This window comes from Acomys russatus, chromosome 14 (assembly GCF_903995435.1).
Source record: "Acomys russatus chromosome 14, mAcoRus1.1, whole genome shotgun sequence".
Lineage (NCBI taxonomy): Eukaryota > Metazoa > Chordata > Mammalia > Rodentia > Muridae > Acomys > Acomys russatus.
The window spans coordinates 41,048,541-41,060,598 of NC_067150.1; the positions used below are offsets into that span (position 1 = coordinate 41,048,541).

The 12,058-nt window shown below is 46.1% G+C and overlaps 1 protein-coding gene across 1 annotated transcript in view; it reads right to left on the reverse strand.

The window, feature by feature from the left end:
- The window catches only part of Ttc12 (tetratricopeptide repeat domain 12), a 48,486-nt gene extending 41,782 nt beyond the window's left edge, over positions 1-6,704 (reverse strand). The window contains exons 1-2 of the mRNA XM_051156386.1: positions 6,646-6,704; positions 5,188-5,260 (exon numbers count right to left, since the gene is read on the reverse strand). Of these exons, the coding sequence (XP_051012343.1) occupies positions 5,188-5,245 (58 nt within the window). The 5' untranslated portion in view covers positions 5,246-5,260; positions 6,646-6,704. The remainder of the gene's footprint in view (positions 1-5,187; positions 5,261-6,645) is intronic.
- Positions 6,705-12,058: the final 5,354 nt, after the last annotated feature.

Consider the following 12,058-nt stretch of genomic DNA (forward strand, 5'->3'; position numbering starts at 1 on the left):
CTAGCTAAAGCAATAAGACAACTAAAGGAAATCAAGGGGACACAAATTGGAAAGGAAGAAGACAAAGTATCACTATTCACAGATGATATGACAGTATATATAAGTGACCCCAAAAATTCTACCAAGGAACTCCTACAGCTGATAAACACCTTCAACAAAGTGGCTGGACACAAATTAACTCAAACAATGAGCAGCCCTGCTGTATACAAATGATAAACAGGCTCAGGAAGAAATTAGGGAAACAATACCCTTCACAATAGCCATAGATAATATAAAATATCCTGGTGTAACTCTAACCAAATAAATGAAGGGCTTGATCTTCAAGCCTTTGAAGAAAGAAACTGAAGAAGATATCAGAAGATGGAAAGATCCCCCATGCTCATGTATTGGTAGGATCAACAGCAAAAATGGCCATCTTAGCAAAAGCAATCTACAGATTCATTGTGATTCCCATCAATATTCCAACACAATTCTCTATAGACCTTGAAAAACAATACTGAACTCATATGGAAAAAACAGAAATCCCAGGATAGTTAAAACAATTCATACAACAAAAGAACTTCCAGAGGTATCGCCATCCCTGGTCTCAAACTTTACTACAGAGCAAATGCAATAAAAACTGCTGAGTACTGATATAAAAATAGAGAGGTCCATCAATGGAATTGAATTGAAGGCCCAGAAGTAAATATGCACACCTACAGACACCTGATTTTTTATAAAGAAGCCAGAAATATACAATGGAAAAAAGAAAGCACCTTCAACAAATGGTGCTGTTGTAACTGGATGCTGGCATGTAGAAGAATGCAAATAGTTTTATATCTATCACCCTGCACAAAACTCAAGTCCAAGTAGATCAAAGGCTTCAATATAAAACCAGCACACTAAATCTGATAGAAGAGAAAGTGGTGAATAGCCTTGAACACATTTGTACAGGAGACAACTTCCTGAACAGAACACCACCAATCACGCAGGAACTAAGATGAGCAATCAGTAAGTGGAACCTCATGAAATTGAAAAGCTTTTGTAAAGAAAAGGACACCATTAAAAGGACAAAAACAGCAGCTTACAGAGTGGGAAATGATCTTCACCAACCCCACATCTGACAGAGGGCTGATACCCAAAATATATAAAGAACTCAAGAAACTAGACACCAGCAAACCAAATAATCCAATTTTAGAAATGGGGTACAGAGCTAAACAGAAAATTCTCAACAGAGGAATCTCTAAGAGCCAAGAGACACTTGAAGAAATGTTCAACATTCTTGGCTATCAGGGAAATGCAAATCAAAATGACTCTGAGATTCTATCTTACACCTGTCAGAATGGCTAAGACCAAAGACTCAAGTGATAGCTCCTGCTAGCAAGGAGCAAGGGAACATTCCTCCATTGTTGGTGGGAGTGAAAACTTGTACAGTCATTTTGGAAGCCAATATGGTGGGTTCCCAGAAAAATTGGAAATTGATTTACCTCAAGACCCAGCTATGCTACTCTTGACCATATGCCCAAAGAATGCTCCATCTTACCACAAGGATACTGGTTCAACTATGTTCATGGCAGCTTTATTTGTAATAGTCAGAAGCTGGAAATAACCTAGATGTCCTTCAAGCAAATATTGGATAAAGAAGATGTTATACATTTACACAATGGAGTATTACTCAGCTATTGAAAGCAATGCCATCATGAAATTTGCAGGCAAATGGATGGAACTAGAAAATATCATCCTGAGTGAGGTAGCCCAGACTCAGAATGACAAGCATGGTATTGCAAAGTACAGGATAACCATGCTACAATCCACAGACCCAGAGAAGCTAAGTAACAAGGAAGGCCCAAGGGAGGAGCATGAATCTCATTGAGAAGGGGAAACAGAATAGATATAGTAGGTGGATGGGGAGAGGGGACACTTTATGGGGGTGGGCGGTGGGGGTAGGGGATGGGAACAGGAGGGATCAGGTATAGCAGAGCACAGAGAGAGAGAGAGAGAGAGAGAGAGAGAGAGAGAGAGAGAGAGGAGGGGGGGGGAATACTGGGAAATAGAACTCAGATCAGGATGAGCTATAAACATAGGGCAATGGAAACTACCAGGAACAAATGAGAGTGACCCTAGCTAAGACGCCTCACGGAGCCTGAACAAGACATCCCCTGTAACCTGGCAAGATTTCTAGTGGCGAGATTGGGACACCAACACAGCCAAAAACCTTTCACTTACAATTTTTCCTTCTCACAAGGTAGGCTGGGGTAAAGGAGGCACAGAAATTGTGGGAGTGGCCAACAGATGACTGGTCCAGCTTGAGACCCTTGCCATGAGAGGAAGGCCACCCCTAATACTGCCTAGAAGGCTGGGAACTCAGAGACCCATGATAGAACCAAACTCTGAAGGGATCTCCCCCAGGGACCCTCCCCCAGGGACTCCAGTTTGCTTGACTAGACCAACTCCATGACAGGCTTCAGTTTTTCCACTCTGCCTAACTAGGCCAAGTTTCTAACAATTCCCGGAAAAAAACCGTTATTGACAGCTAATCAGCTTATAGAACAACATTTTAAAAAGAATATTCACAAAGAGGTCTTTATGAAGAGTCACATTGAGCTGTACTCTGTCTCAGGGGCATCTTTAGGAGTCAGCACCTTAGTCAAAGATATCAAGAATATAATCAACAACTGCAAAACTGCACCTTTGACAGCCATTTCCCCAGCCAGAACTAGACTTAGGGCTTTCTATGGCTGGGGGACAGCTTCTTCTGAGAAAAGGGGTGATGTTGCTGGCTGAGTGGTGCCCATGTGTATGCAAGTCCCACTGACCCACTTCCTGGGTCTCAACCTGGGATGATGTCCAAGCAGAAGGTACTTTTTCTAGGAAGACCCTGACTTGTCTCTGAGCACCTCTCTGCTCTCCCTCAGCAGTAAAGGAGGACGGGTACATGATGATCCCTACGTACTGGAAAAGAAAAAAATCCCCAAAGAAGGTCTACAGAAGTAGGGAGAAAACTACATGGGAAAAGAGCTTGGTAACACATCACCCTTATAAAAAGCTGGATGTGGAAGTCCATCTACAATCCCAGTGCAGAGGGGAGGCAGACACAGGGGCAGTAGCCTAGTCAGGGAGCCCCAGGTCCCAGGGAGAAACCCTAAGAGAAAAAACTAGATAGCTCCTGAGGAAGGACACCCAAGGTTGGCCCTCCGCCCATACACACGTACATCATCTTCACACTCAAGCATACATCTGTACACAGACAGACAGACAGACAGACAGACAGACACACACACACACACACACACATACACACACACACGACATATACATGTAATTACACGATGAGAAGTAGCCTTCTACAAACCAATACAGATGTCTAAGGAAAAGCTGACCGTGTCAAGCCTTAGTTCTTACAGCCTAATTTCAAGATCGGTGATCAAATGTATTTCGCTGTTTAATTTACCTAGCCTCTGGTGTTTTGTGATAGTCCTATCAGAGTTAGACAAGAACTGCCTCCAATGGGCTAGACTCTTCTGCACTTCTCAACTCTCTCTTTCATTCACATATCACCTTGAAATTACCTGTTTAATATCGGTTTTCATACTGAATTATGGGTCTCATAAAAATGATTCCTTTACTGCATTGTGCAGTACTTGATAACAACACACAGCAGGAGCCTGGAGAATGGATGCATTAAATCCGTATGCTTGTGGCCATTTCAATTTAGTTACAAATGCAGTAAGAGTAGCACTTTGCTCACCCAAGCTACCTTCCCACTACTCAGCAGCCACAGGTGTCCAGCAGTTACCACAGTGGCCATTTTGGATCACTGTGGAAAATTCAATTGCATGATGCTGATATGAGTGAAAACTGGGTAAACTGAGGATCAATAAAATTTAGGACAGGGAAAGAAAGATGAGGGAATGAGAAAGTCCACAGGCAGAAATGGAACCCCACAGTATGGGGAGCAAACTACAAGGAGCTTGTTGCTGCTCACGTCTGGGACGTGGAGTATGACAAGGTTCAAGGAGGAAGCTCACGTGAGGCCCGAGGCCCGAGGAGAGCCCCTGGTTGATTGTGACTGAGGCGAGCACAAGCAGAGAAGTGTCTGGAAAGATCTGCATTTTAGCTACATTGCTCTGTGGGGAGCACAGGCCTGGGTGGCAGGAACAACTATTAGAGGTCTGTTAAGAGTCTGCAGAGAGGAACCAGACACAGGGTGTCTCAGAGCAGACAGACAAGGGGTGGAGTGGGGTGGGGGAGCCAAACCTGAAGGCTGAAATGGACACAAGGTGGAAAGGTGGCACCAGTCCTGCTGACTTGTAGATTTGAGGTGGCAGTGCCACCCACTGAGACCAGAAGGAGACAGCAGAGAGGGGAGTTTGATTTAGGAAGGGCAGAGGAGAGAAAGAGGTGATGACTAAATTCCAGACTCATGAAGTCGGAAGCATTTGCAGCACACAGTAGCCTTGGCAACTGACCCTAGGGCCTGAGGCTCTGAATGAAAGGTTTAGACCCCAGCAAGCAGGCGAGTTCACCTGAAGAGAAGCCTGAGTGGTGTAGCAAGGCCGCAGAAGCATTCGGAAAGGAGCTCAGGAGAGCCTAGTGAGGAGACAAGAGCCACACAACTGTATCCACATGAGGTTAGCCTATCTGTAAATTGGATTTTCTTCTCTCATCCATACAGCCTGCCACTTTAACATATTTGACATAGTTCTATTTGTTGTACAAGGTGTGTGTGTGTGTGTGTGTGTGTGTGTGTTGGTGTGTGTGTTGGTGTGGACAGAGAAGAGGATGAAAGTCATAAGCCACTCACATAATTGGCCAATCTGAAGGGAAAGCTAGTCTTACCTCCTGCCTACAGGAGGGACCCAGATGATTAAGTAGGTTCTAGAGTGATCTCAAAGAGAATGGTGGGGCTCACTGGCCATGTGGAACCATCAGCTCTTGTTGACTGGGAAAGTACATGGAGGATAGCTGTCAGCTTCAATTCCAGTCAGACCATAACAGCTTCTATGATACCAATTAACAGCCAGAAAATACTGCCCCAAGGCTGTAACTGAGTTCTCAATAGCCTTTCTGTTTAATTTCCATTATATTTTTTTCCTTGAGAGTCATAAACCTGTCAGACAAGCCAGGAGCTACCTTAGAGCTATAATTTCTCTTTACCCAATTCACCTCTCCAAGGCACAACGCAACCTGTGATTTATTGCTACTTACTGATTTCATCCACATTTTCCAGAAATCTCTGTAAGTCTCTCTCTTGATCACCAGCCATCGCAGACACAAATCTCTAAGGAAGGCAGAATACATTATGAAATTAATAATAAAACACTAAACAGAACCGCCGGGCTTATTATCTGTCTAAGACTGAGAGCCAAGTGATTATTATTAAGGCAGATTTGTGTTTGCAAATGTCACGAGTAACAGCAGGGTGAGCCATTTTCCTCTGACTGCTGGTTAAGGCCAAGGGACACTCATTACTTGTGGCAATACTTCTAGAGAGCTGCCAGCCTGTCTCTGCTGGAAAATTGCTCTACAATAATTTCTCCAAAGCCAACATCAACCACTGTGATTTAGGGACTTGATGCAAAGGAGGCCGGGAGAACAGCCTACAGATTGCTGGGGCTAGAGGAGGAGTGCAGTGCCCAACTTTGGTCATGACAGGAGTGCCTAGTCAGAATCTTGAACCAGGTAGGGCATCAGTAAGTAGGGAGAGGACTGTGGACTGTCTGCATGTACATGGTCACACTTGCTTAAAATCTATGTTTCTGGCTTGTTTCTGAGGACGAAGAGAAGGTGTCAAAGTACACCGGGTCTGCTTTCCAGTTGTCTGCAAGGTACATTGCTTTAATACACTTGGTTTTGAATGTGAAGACTACATAATAAACTCAGTGGTACCCAAAGGTCTATCCACACACCTAACGATCATCCAGTGCTTGTTAAAAAAAAAAAAAGATTTACCTAGACTTGGCCCACAGCAAGTCTCAACTCACGTGGGAGCACCCCTAGGGTTTTTGAAAAATACGCTATACTGTAGGACCAGCTTGGACATAGCCTTGGTAGTGCAGTCAGAAAACACACCGATGACTACGAATTATAACACTGCCACGCAAATTAGCGAGTTCCAGTTTCTCAGATCATGTTATGGAAATCATAATGCCCCAGAGGACACGACGGGGTTGACTGTAGCACCCTGAACGTGATGAATGATTTGTGAGGCTTCCTTATCTAGGAAGAAGCCTTCGCATATGGCTCAAACAGTTAACACTCCCTGGAAACGGGATTCACATGCTGGGGTGTGTGAATTAACTCCTCTAAGGGTACAAGGCTAGCATGAACCAGGAGCTTCATGGACAGAGACAGCTAATCTTTCCAGAGCAACACACCCAAGCCAGCGTGGTCAGCACTAGAGAAGAGCCACAGTTCAGGAGCAGGGAGCAGATAGGGGACACATACCGGCGCCCCGCCCCTCTGTCCTCAAGGCAGCCCAGGAGGGCGGAGGACAGCTACACTGTTGCCTGGCAACCGCTGCCCAGCTTCTGGGCCCTGTGCACTCAGGATTGGTCCCAGCTGTAAGCCATCCGTAGGGTCCGGAACCAGTGGCCTCTGCTCAGTCCTAAGGCCAGGACAGGACCAGTTCCACGACAGAAGCCAGGAGCCACCATCTACACTGACCTGCGGCGCCCAGGATCGGACAGGAAGTGGAAGCTGTGGACAGGCTGTGACTGGCCTCTGCTAGGGAGAGGCGGGGCCTGGGTGGGGCGGGGCCTCTTGTGACTCACAGAATGCGCTGGCCAATTTGAAGCTGGGACGTCCCACCCAGAGACAGAGCTAGAAACAGCCAAGCGCTGCCTGGTTGCTAAAGCAACGCCTGTAACGCCGCACTTTCGCTCTTGGGGAGCCAGGGTTCTCACTCCCAATTGATTTCATATCATTAGCCCCACAAAAGTCAAAGTCTTCAACGTACGTCCTGAGTCTGGTTTTGTTTTAATGAACAACATGTGGCCTCCAAGGCAGTAGCGTACTTTTTGATTCTAAATTTTTCTCCTGTACGACATGGAAAAACGATACTTTTTCATAACGTTACGGGTTAAGGGGCCTGGATCCTAACTCCAGAGTAAGCGATATGCAAAGAATCCTAGTAGGATTTGGGGCAGAGTGAGCTTGGGCACATTCCTTCACATCCAAAAATCGATGCACACACCTTTAAAGAGACCCCACCCGCCCACCTTGAAGCAAGGTGTCACTGTGTAGCCCACCCTGGGCTCAAACTCCCTATTCTCCTGCCTCGGCCTGCTGGGTGCTGGAATTAGAGCTGTGAGTCACCACACCTTTAAACAGGTTTCATCACATGCTGGACTAGGTCTTCGCAGGTGAAAGTGTGAAGAGAACAAGATTGAGCTGATGACCCGGGGGACTTCTCAGCAAATCTGTGGGGTACTTTCCACAGAAAGCTGTTTGGGGGCTGAGAAGTCCCTAGGGATAGACTTTTCCAGGGGACAGAGAGGTCCAGGCTGAGCCAGCTACTCCCAACATTGAAGAGTCTACACCGTGTAGCCTCAGCTAGCAGCAGCTTTCTCTGAAGCCTCCACACCCATGGTGCAGGCTAGCTGGAGCACTTGCCAGTGAGGAATAGCACAAAGAGGCAGAGATGTCTCCTCTTATTTAAGGCCCTTCCACATTTTCTATTCTTCTTTTCTGCTTTAAAAAAAAAAATAAAAAATTTTATACAATTTTTTTTGATCATGGTTTGCCATCTCTCATCTCCTCCCAGATCTTCCCCCAACACCTCACCGTACCAATTTCATGCCTTCTCTTCTTCTTTGGGAAACAAATAGGCAAAAACAAAGTAACAAACCAGAATTAAAAATAAATAACAAAAAAAGGCATAAAGAACACATATGTAGACACACACACACATACACACACACACACCATAGAAAAACACAAAATTGGAAACCATAATATACAAGCAAAGGTTAAAAAAATGCCTAAACAAAGCAATATGAGACCAAAAAAAAAAAAAAAAAAATCTTCCAATTACCTTGTGTTGGCCAACTACTGCTGGCCATGGTGTCTGCCCTTAAACGTGATTTGTGCACTCAGTGAAACAACATTGGAGAAAATGAATTTTTTTTCCTTTTTGTGTGGAGACCCTGTGTATGCTGCTGAAGTCTGTGAGTCAATCTGTTGATGTTCGGAGGACCCTGTCTCCTTGGTGTCCTCCATTTTCTCTGCCTCTTACAATGTTTCCACTTTCTCTACCTCATAGTTCCCGGAGTCCTGAGGGGAGGGGTTTGATGACATCTTGTTTAGGACTGAGGGTTCCAAAGTTTCTCACCCTCTGCATGTTGTCCTGCTGCGGGTCTTTGTAGGTGTTTGCGTGTGCCACAGGAAGAGGTTCCTTCGACGATGGCTAAGTGAGACACTGATCTGAGTCCAGGTCTGGTGTACCCAGTGGGGAATTGCAGGTAGAGAGTGTTTCTAGGTTTTGGACGCTCACACCAAGGAATCGGAATGGGCTTAAAGGGGGCTGGGTCTGCTGCAGGGTTTGTCAGTGTCCCCAGGAAAGGGAGGTAGAGTGGGAGGACAGGCCCCTTGCAATAGGTCCTGTACTGTCTGGGAATGAGACTACCCTGCCACCTTGTTAAACACACTGCTTCCCCCAGCTAACATCAATGTGAACTGCTATGGAAGCCACTAGTCATCCACGCCATCAATGTTCAGTTACTGGACACATCATTTCACTTTAAAGTAAGTCCAAAATAACCTATATGTTGTTATTGCAGCCTAAGAGAAGTGTTGGTATTTTTTTTTTTTAAACACCCAATGACTTTAAAATACATTTCACCGGTGGACTCTACAGTAGAGCTTGTCTGGAGGGTGGTCTCGGTCATATGAATGGAGGTGGGAAGACCTGCTAACTACAGGTGGCATCTTTCCCTAAGCTTGAGATCCTGGACTGTTTAAGGATGGGAAACGCAAACTGAGTACTAACACGCACGCGTGGCGCTTTTAGTTTGACTGCGGACGGACAGGAGGTGGCCAGCTGCTGTTGCCTTGCCTTTGCCACCTTGATGGACTGACTTTTGTTTCTTGGACCGTGAGCTAGATAAGCCCTTCCCTCCTCACGTCTCTTTTGTCAGGTTCTCTTATAACAGCACAGGGGGAAACCTCTTCAGTTAGAGGTTGAAGAATGTGCTTTTCCTTAGAGTGAAAAGTTAACCTTCCTCATTTTCCTACTTGAAGTCACAAACCAGCTTGCGTCTCCCACACACTCAGAACACTAACCCTTCACAGAGTCTCGGTCTTCCTTTTGTTCACTGATAGTGCCCTCGTATTTCTCTACCATGGAGACATGGAGTCGGCCACAGAAATTGTTGAAGCGTTGCTCCCAGGGACCAGCTCCCAGGAAAAGTGGCCCCATGCCTAAGGAAGGGAGAGAGGATGTTATTCAGCAAGGCTCGGCAGGAAGAACAGTTTTCAACTACTGTGGATGTTGGGCAATGTGAAAGCTCCAGGTAGAAGGCTTAGAGGCAGGAAAATAGTGTGGAAGAAAGAAAAAATGACTTTAATGTAAGAGGGGTGCATCCTGAGCTCTGAGATGTGGGTAATATAGAACCGTCAAAGGCCAGAGTCCACACAAGGAACATAATACTAGGAGCTGGCAAGGCAAGAAGCTGGGTAAGAGGTGATGGGCTTCCTGGGCAAGGGGCTGAAGAAGGAGCAGGCGCAATTTGTTCCTGGGCTAGGCTTGAATATTGGTGCTCAATGGCTGGCGGCTGATGGCTTCTTCAGAAGTCCTTTCTGTCCGATGACTTCCAGTCCTGTTATTGTGGAGGACAGCTGCCCAAGACCCCAGTCCTGTATGCCCACTGTAGGACTAGTTCAGTCCCTTAGGACTAGAGGTTTGGCTCTCATTTCCAGCACAGGGGGCTTGGTTGGAGCTAAATGAGCAAATGTGCTTACGGGAACTGTCAAGTATGCTATTCTAGGTGGAAAAAGCATAAGAGAGTTGATAGTTTGTTTGTATCAGGCTTCAGAAGGTCACGTGCCCTGAAGAACAAGGCTTACAGTGTTACAGTCACAAGACACTTGCAGGGTGTGTGTGTGTGTGTGTGTGTGTCTCTGTTTGTGTATCTTATGCCTGGTAAATTGTTAGAGTTTTTTGTTTGTTTGTTTGTTTTTAATTTGTCTGTTTGCTGTTTTTAAGGATGCTATCTTGTTTCGTGGCCCTGGCCAGCCGGAAACTCACGATATGGCCCAGGTTGTCCTTGAGCTCAAGGTAACCCTATTGCCTTGGGTTCTGGGATTGCAGGTGTGTGCCACCAAACCCACCTTAGACAGGCCACTTTAAAATGCCGTTAAGTCCTAAGTGACCCTGGAAAGTCAGTCACCTGGCAATAAAGGGTCTAATTTCCTTTCCTCCAGGCATATGTAGGATTTTACTTCTCTGTGGCCTGGTGACTTGATGTGGCCAGTGTGTTATGTAGAGAAGTGAAGTGCACACAAACCTTTGAGAATGAGCATGACTCATTGACTATGTCCCCCCCCCCCCCTCCCACCCTCCCCGCAGCAACTAGCCATTGAGTTCCTGAGGGAGAATTCCCAGAAGCCAGCAGCAGTCTGCCTTTGAGAGATAGAATGGGTGAGCAGTAGACCTGGCTGGTAATGCCTCCACGTCTTGCGTGGGTTTGGTGCCTCAGGATAACACGCCCAGCCACCCAGACCACCTGTTCTTCATTGCTGCTATGCCAAAATCTAGGGACCCTGTGGGCAATTGAGTCTATGTGGATTAGGATCACTGTTCCTAGATGCCCGAGGGTCAATGTCTGCCTGTATTTGCAGCTGTTCACATGTGCAGAGACTTTTTGAAAGCATTAGTGAGCTATATTTCAAGGATGACTTTACTCTCGTCAAACCTGAATCCCTTGTGTGGGACTCTGGTTATGTTGTTTATGTCTTCAATAAAAATGGAGGAACATTTGGTCATCTGCTACTGTATCATAAATCTGAGACTTGGAGATTGATGGAAGCCATCTCTGCTCTCTTTCACTCAGCTCACCCCCACCATGCAAACAACCTTAACCCCTTGCTTTTCCCCATCAATTATATTATACAAGCATAGAGGAGATTGAAAAAAAAATCCCCAGCCACATGTAGAATAAAATAAACTACCTTTGCCTGAGAAGACTATCTTACACAGACTAGCCTACCAGAATCCAGGAGCCAATCTATAGTCTGTCGGCGAAAACCCCTGGCTGCAGGAGACAGCTTGGCAACTTCGGTTTCCAGATTCAGAGAGGAAGGTGACAGGAGAGTCTGTCCAGGTCTCTTGGCTCCCCAGGGAGAATTGCAAAACTACGTTTCATCTCTTTCTCTTAGCCATATGTCCCTACAGAGAAGGAAAATGTTAAGCTCAAAATCTCTGCCCCTTGGGCTCTCACCTACACTCTTATTCCTGCCTTCTGCTTCAGGGGAGGGAGTAATTTCAGGATTTCAGGTTCATGTGTCTTTAAGGGACAAGAGCATTCCTTGAAATGTCTGTGCTGATGTGAAGGTATGGAAACTACTAGCAAGGACCACAAAGAGCAGTCCTGAGAAACACTGGCTGAGCTGTTGTGGGCCAGGCATACAATATGACTTGATGTTTTGTTCAGTCCCGTTTCTCAAGTCAAGAGCACACAGTCAAAAGGGGACTGAGACTTGTCAGAGGCAAAGCAAGGCCTGAGCCTTGGCCTGTGCCCTCAAAGCTACCCCACTTCACTGCCCTGCCGTCCATGCACACCCTTGTGGCAGACAGTGTGGGTTTCAAACTTCTGCAGACAGCAGCCACCCTGGGAGTTTCTGCCTAAGCTTAAGCTTTCCTCCCTCGGTGTGTAAAGCAGGTGGGAGCCATGCTTGTTACCAACTGGTCTCCCTTTTCCCTCCACAGGGACTTGTCCCTGACTCCATTAAGAAAACAAGGTGCTTCCACCACTGTCTTTCTTTAGAGATCTTTCAAATGTGGGTGGAGGAAGTGGGAACTCCCGTGCGGGATGAGAGCAGCACCCTTTCCCGCCTGTTGTGGAGTAGCACTGCCATCTTG